Source organism: Pristis pectinata, chromosome 1, assembly GCF_009764475.1.
Source record: "Pristis pectinata isolate sPriPec2 chromosome 1, sPriPec2.1.pri, whole genome shotgun sequence".
NCBI lineage: Eukaryota > Metazoa > Chordata > Chondrichthyes > Rhinopristiformes > Pristidae > Pristis > Pristis pectinata.
In genome coordinates this window covers 33,371,237-33,394,954 of record NC_067405.1, presented here as the reverse complement: position 1 = coordinate 33,394,954, position 23,718 = coordinate 33,371,237, and the positions used below count along the sequence as shown (strand labels likewise).

The following is a 23,718-nucleotide window of genomic DNA, read 5'->3' as shown; positions in this document are numbered from 1 at the left end:
CCCTCCACCCCCCCCCCCCCCCCCCCCACCAGTTCAATCAGCCAGGATAACAACCCCACGGAACCAACATCCAGAATAAGAATTTATAAAATGAGCCAAGTTAAATCAATGGTCAAGTTTGCCAAATTTCTATTTCCAACCTTTAATGGCGCAATATTTACTTCAAGTATTTCTAGTTTTTGCATTATGTTCAAGACATACACTTCAGCGCCACCAACACACCCCCTCCTCAGGAATTGAGCCACAGCAATTTGCACGCTTTGTGCCCACATCCATTTAGTGCTTAATACTTGCACTTAAGTGCTCTTCCACCAGAGAAGAACCAAAAATTATTATGAAGTCATGTGGTATGAAATCCTCAGTTAGCTGAAACTAAGAAACAAGAAAACAGGGATAGGGCCAGAGAAGGGGGAAAGAAAAAGGACAAAGTAGTCAGTCACACCCCAGTAGCCAGCTCTTCTTTTTGTTGCTTTTTTGATGTTAAATCCAAAGCAGCCATCTCTAACTCGTACTGTTGAAGTTCATGTTTTCTACAAACAGACCTAGAATAAAAGAAGATTCAAGTGAAAAATACTAATTGTGTAATACCTTATATTCTAATTTGAGTTAAACAGGTTCTACAATTCTGTAGATAGGTTCACAACTGTAGAAACTGACTAATGCACAAATGCTGCAAATTGTTGACATTCAAAAACACTTAAAACTTGAATTCTCATTAAGAAAGCAGCAAATAGTACACAAATCAGCGTGATACCCTAGGAATAGAGAATAAAACAGTTGCAGACTTCTGAACCATTAATCCAAAATTTAATTTGATTAAAAAGTCTAACTGCTGATCTGGTTATAGCTATTGTCAGTTTTTCTTCCCCCTCCATCTTTTCATATTACTCTCATGCCATAGGAGGCTACCATTTGGCTCAGAATCAAAGCCAATTCTCAGAGCAATCCCATCAAACTTATTTTCCCCCCATTTATTTTCCTTTAACCAATTCTTTCACTCGCCCATCAATTCTACCTTGATTGTCCTACCATGCACCTACACCATGGGCAATTTACAATAGCCAACTATCCCAGTAACCAGGTCTTTTGGATGTGGGTAGAAACTAGCACAGTCTCAGGGAGAACATGCAAACTCCTCCCAGGCAGCAGACGTCAGGAATAAACCCAGGTAAAGCAACTGCACCAAGTTTTAAAATGCTGGTCCAATACAAAACTCTGTTCCTAGTTGTCATATTTTCCCTCTGCACCCCCCCCCCCCCCAACCTAGAAAGGACTGCTCAGTTCTAGTATTTGGCATTTCTAGCTCTAAGTGCTGTAATAGTACTTATGGATACAAGACCCACCATATTTATTTTTTGTACAAGACGATTGAGGAATTAGATTACAAACTGTAATTTATGGAAAGCAATTCATCAATACAAAATGTGACAACTACCCAAATTTAGTCATGGTATTAAAAAAAAAGGGGTTTGCTGCCAATCAATGCCAAAAGGGCAAATCTAAAACACTTATTGCTGATGTGCAGTATTGCTCCTCCCTATTCCACATTAAAATCATAGCTACTGACCCCCATCATGTTCAAGGACACGATTTCAGATTTGACAAACGTCGTATCATTTTTGGCGCAGAAATCTTAATGAAAAGATTTCTTCAGAAAAAATTTGGATTATTTACCTTTTGATTCAGAGTTTTAAAATTAGCTTTTTTATAAAAAAAAGGATTGGACAACACAAGCAAGGCTAGGGTTATTGCTCATCTTACTTGCTTTGGAGGAGAGTTCCTTTCTTGTCAAGGCAAAAATAGGGTTCGCAGACTAGGGCTGAAGAACTGTAGCATTTATGTAGTGTAGCAACTCACCGCACCGGCATCGAACCGGCTCCCGACATCGCGACGTCGTCGGAGGCCCCGATCCAAGATAGCACAGGGCCCTCCTTCTTCCCCAGCATTGGGCTGGGAAAGCCCACACGCGGGAAGGTCAGGTGACATGCGCGTGACGTCAGCGCAGGAACTGTAGCGCGGGAATTGCTCGGCTATTAAAGGCGCACCGGTCGACATTCGACCTTCGATTTCGAAACTAGCGACTCTGCGTCTTCATTTGGTAGTGTGTAGCTAGCCACTACATTGGTGATCCTGACAGGCCCAAACATTTTTGGACCCACGATGTCTGCACAGCAAGAGGTACAGGCAGTAGCCCTTAAACTGCCCACCTTCTGGACCCGCCAGCCCAGTGTCTGGTTTGACCAGGCCGAGGCCCAGTTCCAGGTTCGCCAGATCACCAGGGATGACACCAAGTGCTATTATGTGGTGGGCGCCCTCGACCAAGACACCGCCACCCAGGTCGAGGATCTCATCCAGGCGCCCCCAGAGGAGGAGAAGTACGATAATTTCAAGACCCTCCTCCTCGAGACTTTCGGCCTTTCCCGACGCGAGCGAGCCTCCCGCCTCCTCCACCTCGATGGGTTGGGCGACAGGCCCCCCTCCACGCTCATGAATGAGATGTTGGCCCTGGCAGACTGGCATAAACCCTGCCTGCTGTTTGAGCAGATCTTCCTGGAGCAGTTACCCGATGACATCCACCTGCTCCTGGCAGATGCCGATTTCAGCGAACCCCGGAAGGTGGCCGCCCGAGCGGATGTCCTTTGGCGGGCGAAAAAGGAGAGCGGGGCGTCCGTTGAGCGCGTTGCCACACCACATTGCCAGCGGCCCAGCAGACCAGACCCAGCGATCAAATGCCCCCCACCCGCCACGAGGCATTGACCGACCAATGGTGTTTCTACCACCAGTGGTGGGGCACTGACGCCCGCAGATGCCGGCCACCATGCCAGTTTCCGGGAAACGCCAGAGCCAGCCGCCGCTGATGGCTACGGCGGCTGGCCACCCGGATAGCCTCTTGCATGTGTGGGACAGGCGTTCCGAATGTTGGTTCCTAGAGGACACCGGAGCTGAAGTTAGCATCGTGCCTCCCAACGGCCGCGAGACTCGCAACTGTACACCAGGACCCACCCTCAGAGCCGCCAACGGCAGCGCCATTCGGACCTTTGGCACCCAGTTGGTACACCTCTGGGTCGGCACCCGTGACTTTACTTGGAGGTTCATCCTGGCCGCCGTCGTGTAACCACTCCTTGGGGCTGACTTCCTTCGTGCCAACAGTCTGCTGGTTGACCTGCGGGGTAAGCGTTTGGTACATGCCAGGACCTTCCAAATGTTCTCGTTGGGCGAGGCCAAGCTGCCGGCCCCACACGTCGACCAACAAGTTTGCCAGGGTCCTGGCAGAGTTCCTGTCCATACTAATGCTCCAGTTCTCCACCACCTTGCCCAAGCATGGCATCCAGCACCACATCCCCACCCAGGGCCCTCCCCTCCATGCCCGCGCCCAGCGGCTCCCCCCAGACAAGCTCCGCCTTGTGAAGGAGGAACTCAGAAAAATGGAGGAACTGGGGATCATCCGCAGGTCGGACAGCCCATGGGCCTCTCCACTGCACATGGTCCCCAAGGCAGCCGGAGGCTGGCGGCCCTGTGGCGATTACCGACGCCTCAATGACATCACTACCCCAGACCAGTACCCCGTGCCCCGCATTCAGGACTTTGCTGCCAACCTACATGGGCGGTCCATTTTATCCCCCCAAGGTCGACCTCGTCCACAGGGATCACCAGATCCCGGTGCATTCCGACGACGGCGCTGATCACACCTTTCCGCCTCTTTGAATTTGTCCGAATGCCCTTTGGTCTCAAGAACGCTGCTCAGTCCTTCCAACGACTCATGGACGTGGTCGGGCGCGACCTTGACTTCGCCATATACCTCGACGACATCTTGATCGCCAGCAACAGCCGCCAGGAACATTTCACGCACCTCTGCCAACTCTTTTCTCGCCCGAGGGATTTCGGCCTGACCGTCAACCCAGCCAAATGCCAATTCGGGCTGGAGACAATCGATTTCCTGGGTCATCGGATCAACAAACACAGCGCCTCACCCCTGCCTGCAAAGGTCGACACCATCCGCCATTTCGCCAGACCCCACCTCCATCAAGGGCCTGCAGGAATTCCTCAGTATGGTAAACTTTTATCACCGGTTCATACCATCCGCAGCCCACATCATGCGCCTGTTGTTCGGTCTCCTGTCGGGTGGAAGCAAGGACATTGTTTGGTCGGAAGAGGCTCACACCGCGTTCGTTGAAACCAAGCAGGCCTTGGCGGACGCGGTCATGTTGGTGCATCCTCGCATAGACGTCCCGACTGCCCTCACGGTCGACGCCTCCAGCACAGCGGTCGGAGGCATGCTAGAACAGCTTATCAAAGGGCGTTGGCAACCACTGGCGTTCTTCAGCAGGCACCTTCAACCACCAGAGCTCAAATATAGCGCCTTCGACCGCGAGCTGTTGGCGTTGTACCTGGCCATCAGACACTTCCGTTACTTCTTGGAGGGCAGGCCATTTACAGCTTTCACCGACCAAAAGCCGGTGACCTTTGCCTTCAACAAGGTCTCAGATCCCTGGTCAGCGCAGCAACAGCGGCACTCGTCGTACATCTCGGAGTTCACCACTGATGTCCGCCATCTGGCGGGGAAAGAGAACGTGGTCGCGGATGCACTGTCACGGCCCACCATCCAAGTTTTATCCCAGGGGGTGGATTTCGGCGCCTTAACAGAGGAACAGCGAACAGACATGGAGATGCCCAGCTACCGCACCGCAGTCTCGGGCCTGCGACTGCAAGACCTTCTGGTAGGCCCCGGTGAGCGCACTCTGCTCTGCGATATCTCCACAGGTAGACCCCGCCCCATCGTCCCAGCTGCCTGGCGCAGACGGGTGTTTGATGCCATCCATCTGGACTACTGTCCGGATGGTGTCAGACAAGTTCGTCTGGCATGGCCTGCATAAATAGGTTTCCAAATGGGCCCGGTCCTGCACTCACTGTCAGACCTCAAAAGTACAGCAGCACGTCAAGGCCCCCTTGCAGGATTTTCAGCCTACCTGCCGGAGGTTCGACCATATCCATGTCGACCTGGTCGGCCCCCTCCCAGTCTCCCGAGGAACGTGGTACCTCCTCACGATTGTCAACCATTTTACCCACTGGCCTGAAGCCATTCCCCTCACAGATACCTCCGCCCAGTCCTGCGCATGGGCCCTTTTGTCAATTTGCGTGGCCCGTTTCGGTGTCCCGGCACATATCACTTCCGACAGGGGAGCTCATTTCACCTCCGGCCTACCGTTGCCGACTTGTGGGGTTCCCGGATCCGCCTCACCACCGCCTATCACCTGCAATCCAACGGGCTGGTGGAGAGGTTCCATCGCCACCTGAAGTCAGCACTCATGGCCCGCCTTAAGGGGCCCAACTGGGTAGACGAACTCCCCTGGGTCCTGCTGGGGATACGCACCACGCCAAAAGAGGACCTGCATGCCTCGTCTACGGAACGCCCTTAGTCGTCCCGGGCGAGTTCCTACCAGCCCCTTGGGGGCCAGAGGAAGGACCTACCGCGGCGCTCGAGCAGCTTGGAAGCCTGGCCCCGATTCCCACCTTGCGGCACTGACAGGTCCCAGCCCGTATGCCGACTTCCCTCCAAGACTGTAAGTTTGTCTTCGTCAGGAGGGGCACACACCGATCACCGCTGCAACGGCCGTACAAAGGGCTGTTCCGGGTAGTCAGGAACAATGGATCTACGTTCGTGCTGGACATAGGGGGGGCGTGAGGTGGTGTTTACGGTTGACCGGCTGAAGCCGGCTCATTTAGACTCGGACCAACCCATGGTGGTACAGCGAGTGCGGCGCAGGGGCAGGCCACCCACGTCGTAGTTTATTTAATTCTGGTTTTCGCGACAGTATTGCCGGTTCTGGGGAGGGTTATGTAGCGACTCACCGCACCGGCATCAAACCGGTTCCCAACGTTGCCGGAGGCCCCGATCCAAGATGGCGCGGGGCCCTCCTTCTTCCCCAGCGTTGGGCTGGGAAAGCCCGCATGCGGGAAGGTCAGGTGACATGCATGTGACATCAGCGCGGGAACTGTAGCGCAGGAATTGCTCTGCTATTAAAGGCGCATCACGCCCCGGTTGGCATTCGACCTTCGATTTCGAAACCAGCGACTCTGCGTCTTCATTTGGTAGTGTGTAGCTAGCCGCTACAGTAGTTTAATGTTGGAGCAGAGAATTAATCAAAAGTAGTTTTGGATCAAGCATTAAGTGTTAGTCAATTTCTCACTGTATGTCATTGCAACAGTTTTAGTCAAACAAAAACAAAATCAGGGAAGGACGATAAGCAAACAAGTTTAAATGTCTCTGCATTAAAATATCAACTATTTGGTCAACTGGTAATGCACAGAGTTTCATTTAAAAAGCCTACACTAGTCCTGAAATTTGAAACCATTCCAGAAATTTAGAAAACCTCTTTCCACAGATGCTGCTTGACTGGCTGAGCTTTTAAAACAACATTTTGTTCCCCCCACCCCCCACATTCCAACATGTGTAGTTTTTTGTTTTCAATTTTAGCTAGTTATTCAAATAACTTGTGCAATTTCATATACTGCAAATGGTTGCTCATAACATGGTGAGCAGCATTAAATGCTGAAGGTTGAAAGTTTCCATTTTTCCCCAAGTCTGAGCAAGACAAAAGTTTATAACAGTTATATTTCAAGAATGCACATACAAAATTAAATATTTTGAATGATCCCATTTCCTCAAATCTCCAGATTCAAACAAATGCACAATACACACCTAAGAGCTTCTGCAAAGAAGAGATATTCTTTTAATTGATCAGCATAGTGTTCCTCTTCTTCTAGAATGTCATCAATAGATGCTGCATATCTGAAAATGGCAAAAAGTATCAGAATTTTAAATGCAAAACTGTAATAACAATCTATCAAAAAAGATTCCAGTATAAAAGTCTTTCCTTTGCCACAGAAGTAAGAGCCCACTTCACTGATGCAAAAACCAGTGCATTAAATCTCAAACAGTTATGATATATGGTGACTCCACAGAGAGCCTAACTATTGTTACAGGGTAGTCTTACATTTCAATGGAAACTATCTTCAAAATGTTTATAACCACATATCCTCAAGTCACCAAACCAATACACACTGCTCGATGGGTAGTAGGGCTTCATACAGTTCTGCATGAAGAATTTTTCCAGTCACATACAATCTAAAGCCCTTGATACTATAATTTTGTGAAACAAATGGAACTCTTCAAGTGTGCAATACAACAGCCTTTTTATTATTTCACAAATTTTGGCATAGGTTTCAAAAGGGATGTGGGAACAAAGCCAAAATGTTCCTACAATTATAAAACTAGAAACTCCCCTTGAGGTTTTATATTTAGCTACTTCAATTTCTGCTGTTTCTGTGTCTTTTAAACATATCAAAATTATGTCAGTAATATTTTGCTTTTAAACTGCCCCAAGGAAAAAAGGTTATAAACTCACTTGAACCAACTGATGGAGCTTTTTTTTTTTTTTACAAAGTACAACACTAGTTGGGACAGACAAAAATATACATACACGTCCATGTGGTGACCAGCACTCTGAAGTCCATCTCCCATCTCCTTTTCTATTGCACTCCATTCACTATTCATCATAAAGAAGTTTTAATTAACATTTGAATCATCTTCCAGACAACAGCCATTCTCAAAAAGTCAGCCATACTGAAAATCTTCCAATAAAAAAAATCAAATATCAAAGTATTAAAAACATTTTTGATGAAAGTAACTGTGTCATGTGTTCTGTTCACACACCAAATTAGCAAATGTGATTATAGTATGCTCCACATAATTTTCAAAATACATGATATTCTTGATTTTCATTGAGTTTTTCAGTTTGTAAATTAAGTGGTAAAAATTCTATGACTTGCCTGAAAACCCTTCCATAATTTCCATGAACTTTGTATACACCATATAGGCGGTCTGCCACTCTCTGCAATTAAGAGTATTTTAGAAATTAGAAGTATTTGATCTACATTACATGCAAATTATTGTACATGAGCCAAATATAAAGACAGAATAATATCTTCACATCACAATGGAAAAGCAAGCTCTTTTTAAAAAAAAAATTGCCCTATATTCTGCCTAATTTCAGAACTTAAATTTTTCCAATTCCAGATCACGCTGGGAAACAAGAGAAAATCTGGAAAAACACTTGGAATACATACTGCTCTGACCCGCAGAAGCTGTGATATGACAGACTGCAGTTCATCCCCATAATGTTTCAGCTCCGTAAATTTCCTGTAAATAAGTGAAGAGTTCTTAATTTTTAACCTTAACCCAAATTATAAAATGCAAAAAAAATAAACACCAAAAGTCAGCATTTCTATTATACATGAAACTCCCATAATCCACTATCCAATTGTTCAGAACCTAGCTCATGAGGTGCCCATTCCTCATGCTCACTTTAACACAGGCGCCCGGTCCTGGCACTCCCTTTAAACCCAACTGGCTTTATTCCCTTTAGTCTCATTGTGTAATATCTTACAAAAAGTTGGAATATTAATTGGAACAACATTCAATAGTCTTGAAAATTTGCCAGTCTGGCACTACCAAAGTCCAGAGCACTGCGGATTAACAAAGTTTTACTGTACTTTCAAATAGGTGGTGACTACATTTGACAAAAAAAAAGCACTTATTGAAATTGCCCAACTATCTACAAACCTCAAGTTGTAAAATTCACATAACCAACCAAATAGGGCAAGTAACTGCTCTAGTCCTTTTAATTGCCAGCTTTAAACCCCATTTATTGTTCAGCTGGTGTTTCAGTTTAAAAAGTGAAACATGAGAATTTGTCAAGGCATGAAGTGGAATAATTGGGAATTTTAGATTAATGTTTCTCATTACACTAAATGTTTGTAAATGTAGCATCTTTCCAAAGCATCTTTGCAGCTTATGAGGTACTTTTTAATTGGTAGCATTGTTGTAACAGGAAATAATGTGGGAGCTGATTTTGAGGAAAAAATTCTTACATAGAGATCAGTGATCTCAAATAAGATCCCAATATTATCCAGTTCACAGGACAGAACTCAATTAACACCCTACTTGAGACTACAACATTTGAATCAGTATTGTAGCTTACACTTTCAACATTGAGGGGTGAAAAACCACAGTCTGAGAACTCAAATCAAAAATACTACCCACTATGTCACAAGTTGGCAAATTCACTAATAAATGGGACTGATACAGAAAGACATTTAATAGGGATGTTTAAAATCATTAAGGCTTAGATATAGTAATGAAAGAAAACAATTTTAAAGGCTATCAGGGAGCACTGATTCAAGGCAATTGCTAAAAGAACTAGAGGTGACATGGTTAAAATTTGCAATCCACTGCCATGGGTCTGGGAGATGGATACATAAAAGGAATTAAGATCTTTGAAGCATATGAAGCTCTTTAAAACAAAACACTGCTGCACATTTTGGCCTTTTGTGCTCAATACCGGACAAAAAAGTCAACTTCAGTGCACGTCATGGATCCTTTGCCATGAAGGTTTTCACCAGATCACCTAGTTATTTATGTAGTGAAAAAAAACACAAACCAACTAAAATACTGCATCTATAGAGGGCATCTCCATTTGTCACTGATAGAAAAGGGAAACGAAATTCATGTGAAAAACTGATAGAGGGCAAACTGCAAAAACTAAATAAAAATGTACCTGCAGTACCCTATTACTTTGGATGGAGTGTGCAGGGAGGTGGAAAAACAAGATTTTAAGTTAAGTAACAATGTAAAAGAAAACTTACTTGTCTGGGTTTTTGACTCTGAATGTTGCATTTAGGGCTTTTAACCTGGAATCTGCCTGTTTAAAAAAAGTCACATTTATAATTAAAAACGCTTCTCCAAAGAAAACATCTTCTCCCAAATGTCGGTCAACTTACTTCCAAACAACACATTACTATGCACAAAGTCAGCCTAAAATACCAAGCTTTTGCCTGCCTTTGAAAAGGTTAATCTCCGTTCATGGGTTTACCCAGTTTAGAAGTGTAAGCAACAGGAATGGAGTGCTTTTCTATAGCGTTCTTGCATTGGGCCTCACAGTAACAGTACAGGGCAAGGAACAGCACCTCATTTTTCTGTCTGGCCACATTGCAGCCTTCTGGGCTCAAATATTTCATTCTACAATTTCAGGCAACTGGATTTCTCAGTCTGCATCAGTCAACCATCTGTAATGTTAGCTCAGCTTGTTCCTCCCCATCCCTCTTCCTCCTTCCTTCCCCCCTCTCTCCACCCCCCCCCCCCCCCCAGGAGTGTAGGACATCCCCAGCCTGCTGGTCCTATCTTCCTGTTATACATTTCGCAACTCCTACTTTTCATCTATGTTCTCGCACTAAGTACTCCCATTCATTGGCCACATAACCTTATTCACTGCTTATCCCTATGGTCATCCCAATTTTACCCTGTCAGACATCCCCCTTCCCCCACCCTCCCTACAGCTTTATAAGCTGCTTTGGTCTCCTTTTCAATTCTGTTTGCAATGAGATCTTTCATCAATGACCATTTCTCTTCCCAGAGATGCAACCAGAACTATTTTCAGCTCTTTGTTTTTGTTCTAGATTTCCAGCATCTGCAATTTTTTTTTAGATATACATTTTCACAATCTGCTCTGCTGTTGGTCATGCAACCAACAGGAGGCTGCTCAAGATAGGCCAAAGTTCCACACTCAGATTCTTGCCATCAGTACACATTCCTAACCATAAATTGCTGGCCATAAATTAATCATTTGGGACAAGGCAGTAGCAGCAACTGGTAGCAGAAATGATGTGGAGTGCAAGAATACCAGGTTAGAGAAATGAAGACAGAGCCACATGTCCTCTTTTTTCAGGAAATTTCAGATGTCCTGGAGTGGAAGGCCTCACCAGAGCAGATACAGTGGAGATGAACAAAATGAGAAAGGAACAGAGTCAGATTAAGGGACAGGCTGGGAGGAGGTGTAGTACCAATAGCTGCGGGAGTCAATGGATTTGTAGTAAGCGTCAGTGGATAGTACAAGAAAGCTGGATTGGAAACCACAATTTCTTCATAATCGTTATCCAATAACAGTCAGAAAGTGTGAATGATGTATGACAAGTGTCAGGCTTCATTGTATGACCCACAATAAAATAACCTATCGAAATTTAACTCTCCACACTTGCTTGAAAAATGACCACACTGTCAAGGAACTGGAGAGCTGCCAACATAAATGCAACACCAGATTTCTACAAATTGTATTAATTTGAGGGTTCTGCTTCATGAACACAGTTAGTTGTTCAAGAAGCTTCTCTATTTCAAAACAAATCTGTTTTTTTCCTTACCATACAGCATTAACAGCCCATCAGCAATTCAATTTTCTACTTAAAGTGGTTTGTATACATCTCAAATCTCTTACTATGCAAATTAAAGCTCCAAAATTAAATCTCTCTTGCATTCTTTTCAACTTAAAAGCAAGGATAATATCAAGATACAAGATCAGACAAAATCCAGGAAATATCAAACCTGGCTATCTAAAATTTGAAAGTTAAGGTGGTACTGAGCTACAGAAGAGGATAAGGAGCTACATTCTCAGAAGTAATTGTGCAGAGCTCTCCAGTCTAATATACAGGGCATATATACTGTAAGAGTCAGTTAGTACATTTATTGCTTTGAATGAACAAATTCATAGCATCAGCATCTTGAATTACCACCAGGGGTTTCCACAAAACCACATACATTTCTAATACTTAGACTTCTTTTCCATATTGCCATATGGCATAGAAGGGTGAAATGTTGGTCCATCAAATGTATGCCAGCTCAGAGCAATCCCAATCCTCATTCACATCAAACCCCAGATTCTACTTCTCACTTGCACTCTAGGGGCAATTTACCTACTGGCCCAAACATACTTGGGATGTGGAGGAAATCAGCACCCATGGGGAAAACCCAAAAGGTCACAGAGAGAATATGCGAACTCTATACACGCAGCATTGGAGGCAAGGCTTGAACCTGGGTCATTGCAGCCATGCGACAGCAACTCTACTAGCTACACCCATTACTTTTCATGAACATTTGTGGTACACACATGTACAGAAAAAAGATACAACATTAACTTCTAGGAGCAATGAATCAAAAGTTAGTTTTTATTTTAACCCCTCCCCTGTAGAGATGCACTTCATTTTGGTACAGAATCAAAGGATTGGAGTACTTTAAATTCTCAAAAGAGAGTTTTTCAAGTTAATGTCTCCAGTCTATTGAATGGCATTTTAAAGGAACAGCTATGTGTCACTCAGTTCTAAATAATTATGGGATTCCTTTTAGCAGATAACATTCCTTTTTGCATTCACTTGCTATTTCAAAATACTGACTAACCGAGAGAATACAAGAATAGGCTCTTCAAAGCAACTGGTATGGTGTGCGTGCACTGCTCAAGGTGGGATCTTAAATAACAAAAAATGGACTGGAAACATTTTTAAAATGGAATGCTTTGAAACAAGGTCAAAAGATACTTTCTCTTTGAAATTCATTCTGAACTCCAAAACCCTTGACGCTCAACTCTAATTTCAATACAATTTCAACATTGTTGAAAAGTGTGAAACATTGCTATTCCAAGTACAAAATTAATTTGTTATCCTAGCACAGCTTTGCTTGATACAAAATCATGCTTTGCCTTTAAAGAACATTAAATTATTATAGCTTATATTTCCCCATTTACTTTGCCAAACAGTAAAATGTGCAACTTACCTTGGCTTGGAATCCTGATTCATTTACAGCTTCTTTCCAACCATTCTCCTAAAATTTAAATATCCAGCTTCATAAATATTTTAAATTTAAAATACATTTCATATACAATAACAAATAACCTCTAGTTCACCGTTTTAAAAAAGTTAATTGTGTTCATTTGACCTATGGAACTATTTTGTAAACAATCAGAGCAATTTTCTTCAATTGTTTAATATCTGCAATTTGGCAGATGCTTAAAATTGATTTACAAGTATTTTTAATCTTGGAAATTAACTATTTTCTATTTCCCAATTTGAAAGCAATGGGTAAATAGTTTTGAAGCAGGAACATCTTGTGCTTGCAATGGACAGACACAAGATCAACAAGCAAACTGCTGGAGGAACTCAGCAGGTTGAGCAGCACGATTGGCCCCGATGCAGGGTTTTGGCCAAAAACGTTGACAAGTCACCTCCACCAAAGATGCTACTCGACCTGCTGAGTTCCTCTGGCAGATTGTTTGTTGCACCAAATTCCAGCATCTGCAGTCTCTATATCAGTGGGAAGACCAAGCTGGAGAATGAAACTGGCTACATTTGCAGTAGTGTAGTGACTTTAGATTCTGCAAGTTTGCAATAAGCCTCTTGTAAAACTGCATCAGAGCAGTCACAGGTGTCATTCTTCCAGAATCTAAATTTCCTAACAATACAGATTCTGAATCTCTAACACCAATAACACAAATACTGTTGAATTGGGCATATAAAGGCAAGAGTATTCATCAGCAAAAATTTAAATCCGCAGAGTATTGTCAGAGCTTTCCAATATTAAAAAAAAAGTCAAATCCGTCTGCGGAACCAAGCTTTTGATGACCAAATTCCATCTTTATGTTTAATTGATTCTTAAGCGAGTAAGGGCAACGTCACAAGGTAACGCTTCTCGGATTTTCTTTGAGCAAAATAGGGGAAAGAACAGAAGTAGGGGAAGGAAGTTAACCATAATGCTCTTGTAAACTTCTTAGTGCACTGCACCAAATACACAGCAGTCACAACAGAGTAAAAGGCAAATCAAATCCTTTTGAATGCAATTTCCCAAAGCACAGATGGCAGGAATTCTAGCATGGTTCAATGAAAAGCCATATCCTTCCCAGCTTAACCGTATGCTGCAGCAACAATAATGCATTTGTACAACACCAGTCACAACCTGCAGACATCCAAAAGTAATTAACCATAATACTTTAGAAGTTCAGATCACTTGCAATGTGAGAAAACACATTAGCCTATCTACATATGGCAAGAAAAATAAGCACCAATCAGATAACTGTCCAATTAACCTGTTCTAGTGGTGCTGGCTGGGAGATGAATGTCGAAAACTTGCCCGTTCTTAAAAAGGGTTTTTAAAGAAAGCATTCACTCAAGTTAGCATATAATTAAAACTTAATCCTTCTTTGCAAAGGCAACATTCCAGTATGAGCAGATATGTACTGAATATTTGGAGTGACACTCGCCTCCACAACCACATAGCTCAAGAAAGAAAAATAAAAGTATTACTGCAGTAACTTCCAAGTAGAATGAACCATTATTTTAAGACAAACTGCCCATACTAAAAAGTTAAAACGTGTCAAGAATAGCTCAAGAATAAGGCAACAACCTTAAATCACATGTTCAATACTTAAACTCAGCTTATAAGCAGAACTCTTGGCTGTACCCAGTATATTTAAAAATGTCTCTCACTGCATCCACACTAAACATGCCAAAGTTAAATAGACTGAATTTCATAAGTGATGCCAAGAACATAGAAATTGAAGCAAAGTAACCATCCAGTACCTGTGTTAAAAATAAATAGAAGATTGTGTTGAGAGAGAGAACAGAATGAGAAGCAACACGCAAAAGAAAATTTTCAAGTCCAATCCTTCGTCGTTCAACAAAATCAGGATCCATGTTATCGGCAGATAGTTTATGCCAGACAAATTCAGCCTGCAATGAATCAATAAAAGAGAGGTCATTCAAGTTCATTCCAATTGTTTCATTATCCAAACTCTCAAATAATTGCAAGTTGTTCTACCTTCACTATCTCACCCTGACATCTAGTCAAAATTCTAAACATGGACTTCCCAACAAGTTCAATGGTTTTCATTTCAATATGAACTCGTTACACACGTCCATAAGGTCACATGGCACAAGTCACTGCATAACAGTGATGGGCAGGTTCAAGGGAAAAACAAAGTCAACTCTGCCAGCATTGATTTTCAAATCCCACCCCCAAAAGGCAGGTGTTTGATGACCTTAATTAATCTTTTTGATCAAGCAACAGAAGCTTGAAGGGAATGCAGAAGATTCTGTCAAATGCTCTCTCAAAATCCTTTTGGACAGAATATTACAAAAGGCTGATTAACAAAACTGAAGGACATGGGATAGGAAGGTTGGTATCAACTTAGATATGAAATTAATTAAAAATGAAAAGCAAAATTTACTAAAAGGTTGTTTTCCAGACTGGGAGGACAACATACAGCTTTGTTCCAGGAACCAGATCAACAAGAAGGGCTAGAGATGAATAGTAGAGGGCAGACATCATGGGGGGAATTGAAAACAAGGAAAGTTATAAAAAGCAAGGTATTGCAAACCTAGGTTGGCTCCTGATTAGGCAATAAGGAAGTGGGATTGGCACCTTTTAAGGACACTGCCAGGTGATAGTTTTCAGAACAAGATGCTCTGCTGTTTTAAAAAAAAATCTTCATTTCACTTCTGGTAGTAACCTTAAAATCAGCATTCTCCATTTGTTAACATTTTAACACCTCTTAATTCACTTATCAATTATTCTCCAACACCTCAGCCAAATTTTCAAGAATCTCTACATACAAATCCTCCATTCCTGATATCAGTGCAAGAGGTTTACTGCAGTATCTTCAAGAACTCAACTCATTTTTAGTTCCGAGCATCACAACTGAAACACTATTCCCACTGAGACTCAATTAGTGCTACAGGTCCTTCAGGTTATGACAGGGTTCCATTCCTGAGAAACCCAGAAGAAAATCTGTGTGGGGGAAGAGGATCACAGACACAGCTATGATGGAAGAGCAAGCAGGCACAGGTAGGACCACCACCAGCTGGCCTCACTGATTCAGAGACTGAGTAAGCAAGTCTGCTCAGCACTCCCAGCTCTGCTTGGCTTGATGCAGCCCCTGATTGTTGCAGCTCAAGGCAGGGATTACAGAGAGAAGGCATGAGGAAATGCCCCATTTCCACCTGCTAGAAGATGCTTGCAGCCCTGTGGCAGCCAGCAAATCCATCCCTATCTACCTGATCTCCCAGACGCTCATCTGTATGTTTGAGATCTCTACAAGTCAGGTGTTTGTAACCTGAGGAGGATCTGTACATCTTTGTTTTCATATCAGCCTCACTGTTGATTTTTAAATAATTGCTACCTTGCCAACTTTCATCTCCAACCCACCACTCTCACTGTTCTCTCCATTCTCCCCGTATGCAACCCAAAACACTCAACTCCTCACTCACAGTTCTGATGGGTCCTTGACGCAAAACGTCAATTGTTCCTCCAAGTACTGATGCTGCTCAACTTGCTGCATGTTTCCAGTAGTTTTTGTCTCAGATTTTCTACACCTGCAGTTATTTTGCTCCAATTCCTTGTTTTTGTATTTCATTCCTTTGTTAAATACTACAGTATAGCCTTCTCAAGTTTCTGATTTACAAATGAACTCCAAGTCCCTCAACTCTGACATCCCTCCAAAAAAAGTTACTATTTAGTTTACATTGCCTTTTCCTTTGCTCCTACTAAAATGTAGGAATTAACACTCAAGTTTCATTCCCAGTGTGCCTGATCATTTTACTAGTCTGTTTCCGAAGTCTATTTCAAAGCTGTTCATTTATGACATCAATTTCATGTCATCTGCAAACTTTGAAAATATACCTTGCATGCCCAAGTTCAAGTGATTAATAACCAGCAGTCCTAATATTGGCACTAGGGAACACTGCATAGTTCATGGTTTGGAAAAAAAAAATCTATCAACATTTATACATCTACTGTAATGCAATCTGCTTTCATTCCATTACAAATTTATTTTGAGGTACCTCCATAAAATAACTTTTGAAATTCCATTATCAGTTAATCCTCTCTTTTCCATTTCTTCAAAGAACTCTTATCAAACAAATAAACATGGTGTATCTTAACAAATGCACTCTGACCACTCATTTGCCTACAAATTTCCAGACTACAGATTCTTTGCCAGAATATTGTCTCCAAAGGATTACATACCACTGTTGTTCTGACTGGCCTACAGTTGTAGTTGGACAGACTTAAAAAAGGCAGTATAAACACAGTATTGCAATATTTACAATCCTCTGTCAACCACCCTCCCAACCTCAAACTGCCCTTTACACAATTTTAGGACATACCAAGCAAAATAAATACTCCCATAATCCCCAATCTGTATCTCTTGCATCCTTTTGCAATTTACTATTAACAGTCTCTCAATGACACTATCCCTCTCCAGTACTAACGACTTTGATTAATATAGTTATCTTTTCCCACCACTCCCTCAAATACCTTGTAGCCAGGAATATCAAGTTCCCAGCCATCCCCTTCTTAAGTCAGGTCTCTGCATTGCCCTTGCATCACATTTCTGTGCAATATTTTGACCATATTTGCATTTACAAACTCTAAATACAACTTCAACTACTTTGCATTTGCCATATATCCAATCCTTAAACTAAGTTTAAATAGTTTGAACAGATGGTAGATCTGAGACTATTCAGTTGTTCTAATGCACAAAGTTTGTGTACATATTAATTTTTTTTCTAGAGATTTGTCCTTCAATTAGCCATGTTAACCTTACAATTTACTGTCTGTGTACGGTACTCAGATTCTTAAATGACTCCACAGAAGTCAATAGAACTGAAGTTTCATAGTGGAGTATAATTCACAGACACTACCCAAAGGACCAAGTTTCTCCCCTCGTGTCTCAGCATTTGTATCGGTTAGCGTAGCGCTTTACAGCACCAGCAACCCGGGTTCAATTCTGGCCACTGTCTGTAAAGAGTTTGTACGTTCTCCCCATGGCTGCGTGGGTTTCCTCTGGGTGCTCCGGTTTCCTCCCACATTACAAAGACATACAAGTTAGGAAGTTGTGAGCATGCTATGTTGGCGCTAGAAGCGTGGTGACACTTGCGGGCTGCCCCCAGAGCATACTTACGCAAAAAAAATGCATTTCACTGTGTGCGTGTGACTAATAAAGATATCTTATCTTTCCCAGTAGGCATATAACAAAACAATCCAAAAAGTGGGGCAACCCTCATGCACATACATTTTCTATATGTTGTAATCTTGATTCCAGAGATCTGCTTTAAATTTGTCCTTTAAACATTTGGCAGAATGCAAGGAATACCCACTTAAGTACAACTTTGCTGAAGTATCATGATCTCAGAAGTATTGTCTAGTCAATAAATGATGGTAATAAATGGTACCATATCCTATCAGGACAGTTCAATTACACTCTAGCTTAGAAGTCCAATTTGCCAAGAGTCCAATTTGCCTCGTAAATTGATAGCTTTAAAAGCTTCAGTCTACTGCAAAACTCGACTAACTTTATATTTAATACAGAGTATGGATCAGACACCAATTTTCCCTCCCACCTGCTAGAAACATATTGGATGATATTTCTAAGTCAGCAAATACCTGAAATCAAGGAAAGTTAATTCCTCAGCCAATGCAGCAGCCTTGTATTTCCATCCATAGTTCGTGTATAGGATATGATTACAAAGAGGCCCTTTTCCTATCGACTTAGTTCAACCAATTGTATTCTCTGAAGTTAGTGGGAGAGGGTGCCTTTGTAAGAAAATAGAATATTGACTTGAATTTCTTGCATTACTTACTCTTTTTTCAGGCAGAGGGGGCACCACTATACAGGGGTAAGCAACAACTAAATAACTCCTTAGCAATTCAAATTCACTGTATCTCCTCCAGAGAGAGTCTGGTACACAATTCTCATCTTCATTTTGAGAATCAACAGGCCTGCATGAGGAAACAAATCGAAATTGAAAGGTTAACATTTACATCAAAACAGCAATCTCTGGGTACAGACTAATAAATGCAATATTCCTCCTGCAAGTTAAAACCAAGGTAAACATATCATTGCAAACAGACATTTCTAACACAAAGCAAACCAGATGCATTGAATATGGACAGTATTTGCATTTTCCTAATTATACAAAGAAGCCAGATCTTCACCTGTTTAAAAAGTTCTTAGAAACAAAGTTCTGTGCAAATTTACCACTGAGAACATAAGCAGCAGTAGGTTCTTTGTTCCTCATGCCTGCCATCATTTAATAAAATCATGGCTGAGGTTTTTTCTAAAGAAACAGTATCACTTTCCAACATGAACTCCATATTTGTAGATTTTTGGATCATAAGGGAATCGTCACTCTCAATCTCGAAGATATATATATTCGACAGCTAAACCTCTACACCCCTTGTGGGTACAGAATTCCAAAAATTCATTAATCTCTGGGTGAAGTTTCTTCTCATCTCAGGCCAGCCAAATCTCTTATTGACACTGAACCCTGGCTGTAGACACTCCACTAGGGAAAATATCCTGCATCTTCCCCGTACAAAATTTTAATAAGATCACCTTTCATTAAGCTTGAGGGTTTGGGGCCCAAACTTGATCTGAAGTATTCATAAGCTCATGGTACAAGTTACAAAAAAAAAAGCCAAAACGTTCTGACTTTGAAGTTACATAAACCACGAATCTAAATAGTATTCAAGACAACTGACATTATTTAGCAATTTTATTTTTGAGATATGCAAACAATTTTAACTAATGTGTTATAGTAGAGTCCACACGAAAAAAACAACAATGAATTGCCATTTGGAAACCATAGAATCAACATGATAACACAAGACAAAGAATGGAAAAGACTGAAGCTAAGGAGTGCACATAAGCAGAAGTTAGAGGCTATGGTGGGAGGAGGATTAGTTTTAGATTGTGGATTACAAGTTTTGAGCTACATCAGTGATCTTGACTTTCAAATACTCTTATCCCCCAAAAATCAACTATAGGTTGTGCCTGCACATGAAGGCTGTAATGAATTTCATAATTGACATCTGCCTTTTCCAAAAGGTGGCTCCTGAGATATGGGAAGTGATCCACATTGTCCAGGGCCATGCCGTGAACCTTTATTGTCAGAGGACGTTGTGGTTCAGTGGGAGTAGATTGGTACAGGATTTTCATCTTACAGATGTCGAATAAAAGGCCCATCCTCTCACATGCTCCAGTGAAAGAGCTAATAGTGGCTTGTAGCTTGGCATCCGAGTGCATACAAACACAAGCATCTTCTGCATACTGCAGCCTAACTGTCAGGATTGGGATGACCTTTGTTCTGGAGTGTAGTCACCGTTGGTTGAACAGTTTCTTAATGGTTCTGAAGATTAGCACCATTCCCACATTTGTTGAAGGTTAGGCGGGGACTCAGACAGCCTTGATGGTGGTGAACCCATTCAAAAAATCCTAACTGACTGGGAATCATCTTCCAGCCTGCCAACAAACTTTGTGCTTCCCTTAGGAATAACAAGAACAGTGTGGGGTGGGGGTAGAAGCAAAAAAGTGTTACACGTGACAGGAAACAAGGACAAACCTAGGCTGCAAATCACATTAACAGAATTTATCATGTTAAAGAAAAAGTGTAGAACAACTTGCTTTTGTTGTATCAAAGTCACTTGAGAGCCTATAGGCTGAGCAGACAAAGATGCTAAGGAAGTGGCAAAAACAGAAAAGTTGCTGCATCATTCAGTGCAATGAGCTTCTAATTCAATCACTTTAATGCTTATTTCTAACTTTACCCACTCTGTAAGTTGGGTAAATAGCATTCCTCCAATTTTTTTTTAAAACAAAAAGCTACCAACTACCATTTGCCTTGAACTTAAACCCCATTAAATGCATAAAGTGAAGATCTATAAAGTATTCAGTAAGTTTTGCTGAAAGCAGCTAACTTAATTAGTTGATTTGTTAGAATGCTTTTCCTCTTTCTGTACCCTTACAATACACTGACAGAGTAACCTAGTCATCTGCTTATAACACCAGTGGATATAACCAAATCTTACCAACAATAACAAAATACTTATGAATTTGATGGTCATTAATTATTGGAAGCAAAAAAGCAAATCAGATAGAGAAGGAAAAATAAAATATTTTATCCTTTCAAAGGATTGACACTATAAATCACCAAAAACTTTCCCTCCCTTTCTATAACCATTCCCATTTTCATCTGTGAATCACTCTAGCTGGGACACTTAGTTATGTTATGGCAAGAGTGAGAGTTTAGAACCACTTATGTTCACATGGAATAGGGAGTAGAATAATAAATCATTTCAAATTTCAACAATATTTTTTAAGAATCCTTTGCGGCATAGCATGTTCAACCCTGGGGTACAAACACAGTATCAGGGGCAAAATGTGAAAAAGCTAGAAGTAAAGAATTCTGAAATAAATAGATACACCCACACCAGTTAGCTCATCTTTTGTAATGAACAGCAGTATATATAACCTATTTCACTTCCTACAAATTAACCACATGGATTCAATTAAAATTTCCAATGAACATCAGCAAGGATTCAGACCATCACAAGCCAAATCCATTAATTTTAGAATTCAGTACTAAGCCTGTTCTATTTTCTTCTCATTTCCTTTCGAATTTAAGATATATTATCCAATAACTTCAGACTGTATGACATAGTAAACATGACAACCTAGTGATAGTTTTAAGGGCACAGAAAGAGGAAAAACATTCTAACAAATCAATTACTTATAGCACAAGTAGCTCACTTCCATACACCCTTCAGAATGCCAGATTAAAAGTTAGCTGAAAACTGGGAGGTTTACACTAATTTAAAGAAATAAAAAGGAATTTTTAAAAAAAATATTCAGAAGTAAAACTGATGCTTGGTGACACTTTTGGAAAAGTTCAAAGTTCATTCAAATTTACAAAGTCTAAAATTTAATTTCGCACAGATTAATAGCTAACAATTTGGTACATGTTGTAGCAACATTAAAAATGCAACTTCAGTGCAGGTTTGCTTCTGGGAAAATGCAAGGGAGGAGCTCAAGATCTCCCAGTTATGAGCAAAAATTCAATTTAGTATTATGCACTGTTAATGTATTCAATGTTTCCAGAACTTCCAGACATGTGGCTGTACATTTCTGGCCAAGTATAAAGTTCCAAATCACCCAGTAATTCAAACAACAAAGAAGAAATGCCATCTGACAATTCATTTTCAAATTTGTCACTCCTCTCTTGCTGCTCTCTCAGCCCGAGGTAACAAGTTTCAAAACAGGGGATAGGCCACTTTAGGACTGAAATGAGGTGCATTTTTTTTTAAGTAAAAGCATGGTGAATCTTTGGAATTCTCTACCCAGAGAGTTGAGGTTGAAAACCAAAATTAATAGATTTCTATGGAGAAATCAAAGGCTATAGGGACAGGACAGAAAAAAAATGATTGAGTAACTTCCTGATCTGGCTTCAAGCAGATAATTTATTTTGGCCTTTTCACCACCGCTTCCTCTACTGCACATTATCTCAGTAGGGACCCAAAATATAGCAACTTTAGTACTTTAATCTAGTTATTAGAACAATACGGCACAATACAGGCCCTTCAGCCCACCGATTATGCATCACAGAAAATCAAAAATGTTAATTCTGATGAAAAATGGATAAATAGTAAGCAGCTAACACTTCTATTCCTCCTCAATGCAAGATACAAGAGATTTATGCATATACATGTTTCCCCCCAATTATTAGCATAATCAGGAAGACATGCAAGCCTCCAGTTGCTTAGTCTTCTTTCCCTGTCCATTGCAAAATAAATTCACACTCAAACTGCAAGTTATCTTCCTACTCTTATAGTACTAAAAATAAATTGCACAAAATAGAGTCAATTGAAATAGTCATGCGTAAAATGACCACTGAAATACAAGAAGTGTCTCAGTTCCATAACAGGACAGTGACGTCACCAGGATTTCACATATTCTTAAACTTGTAAACAAATACACTGCATTTAACCAACAAGCAGTAAACTCACAATAAATCACATTAGCAGCAGCAAGAGTAGATTCATGTGATTTAATTCAATACTGAAACTTACTGCTCTATGAAATTATATATTGAGTTTCTACAGTATTGGTATACTGAACCACCTTAATGGTTTTATACCATATAGTCATAGAAGCACATCAAAACAGTAAGAAGGAAAAAGTGCAAAAACAACTGGGTTGTTGTAGTGGGTGACTTCAACCTCCCTAATATAGACTGGGACCTCCTTAGTGCAAGAGGTTTATTCAGGGCAGCATTTATTGAGTGCATCCAGGAGGGTTTCTTAAATCATTATGTAGATAGTCCAACAAGACAGAGGGCTGGGCTGGACCTGACCTGGTGTTGGGTAATGAGCCTGGCCAGGTGACTGACCTTTCAGTGGGAGAACAGTTAGGGAACAGTGACCACAACTCCTTAAGTTTTAAGATAGCTACAGATAAGGATAAGTACGGACCTTGTGGGAGAGTATTAAATTGGAGTAGGGCAAATTACAAGAGTACTAGGCAGGAACTAGGGAGAGTTAATAGGGAAAGTCCACATCTGACTTGTGAGGGCATTTAAAGACCAACTGCACAGGGCAAGTGTATTCCAGTAAGAACGACAGACAAGGATGGCAAGGTACAGGAACCTTGGATGATGAGAGAGGTGGCGAATTTTGTCAAGAAGAAAAAGAAAGCATATGTAAGGTTTAGAAAACTAAAATCAAAACTGAGCCCTTGAGGATTGTAAAGAATCCAGAAAAGAACTCGAAGAGAATTAGGAGAGCCAGGAGGGGCCATGAAAAGTCCTTGGCAAGTAGGATTAAAGAGAATCCCAAGGCATTCTATACATACATCAAGAGCAAGAGGATAACTAGGGAGTGGGTAGAACCACTTAAGGATAAAGGAGGGAACAATGCTTGGAAGCAGAAGATGTGGGAGAGGTCCTAAATGAGTACTTTACATCAGTATTTACCAAAGAGAAGGACACGGAGGATAGGGAGATCACTGTGGA

General features: G+C 41.5%; 1 protein-coding gene across 1 annotated transcript in view; it reads right to left on the bottom strand.

Moving 5' to 3' along the window:
* Positions 1-23,718, bottom strand: part of snx4 (sorting nexin 4) — a 45,286-nt gene that overhangs the window by 11,032 nt on the left and 10,536 nt on the right. The window contains exons 3-11 of the mRNA XM_052015386.1: positions 18,514-18,652; positions 14,455-14,604; positions 12,656-12,703; positions 9,706-9,761; positions 8,128-8,200; positions 7,831-7,892; positions 7,482-7,547; positions 6,701-6,790; positions 443-542 (exon numbers count right to left, since the gene is read on the bottom strand). Of these exons, the coding sequence (XP_051871346.1) occupies positions 443-542; positions 6,701-6,790; positions 7,482-7,547; positions 7,831-7,892; positions 8,128-8,200; positions 9,706-9,761; positions 12,656-12,703; positions 14,455-14,604; positions 18,514-18,652 (784 nt within the window). The remainder of the gene's footprint in view (positions 1-442; positions 543-6,700; positions 6,791-7,481; positions 7,548-7,830; positions 7,893-8,127; positions 8,201-9,705; positions 9,762-12,655; positions 12,704-14,454; positions 14,605-18,513; positions 18,653-23,718) is intronic.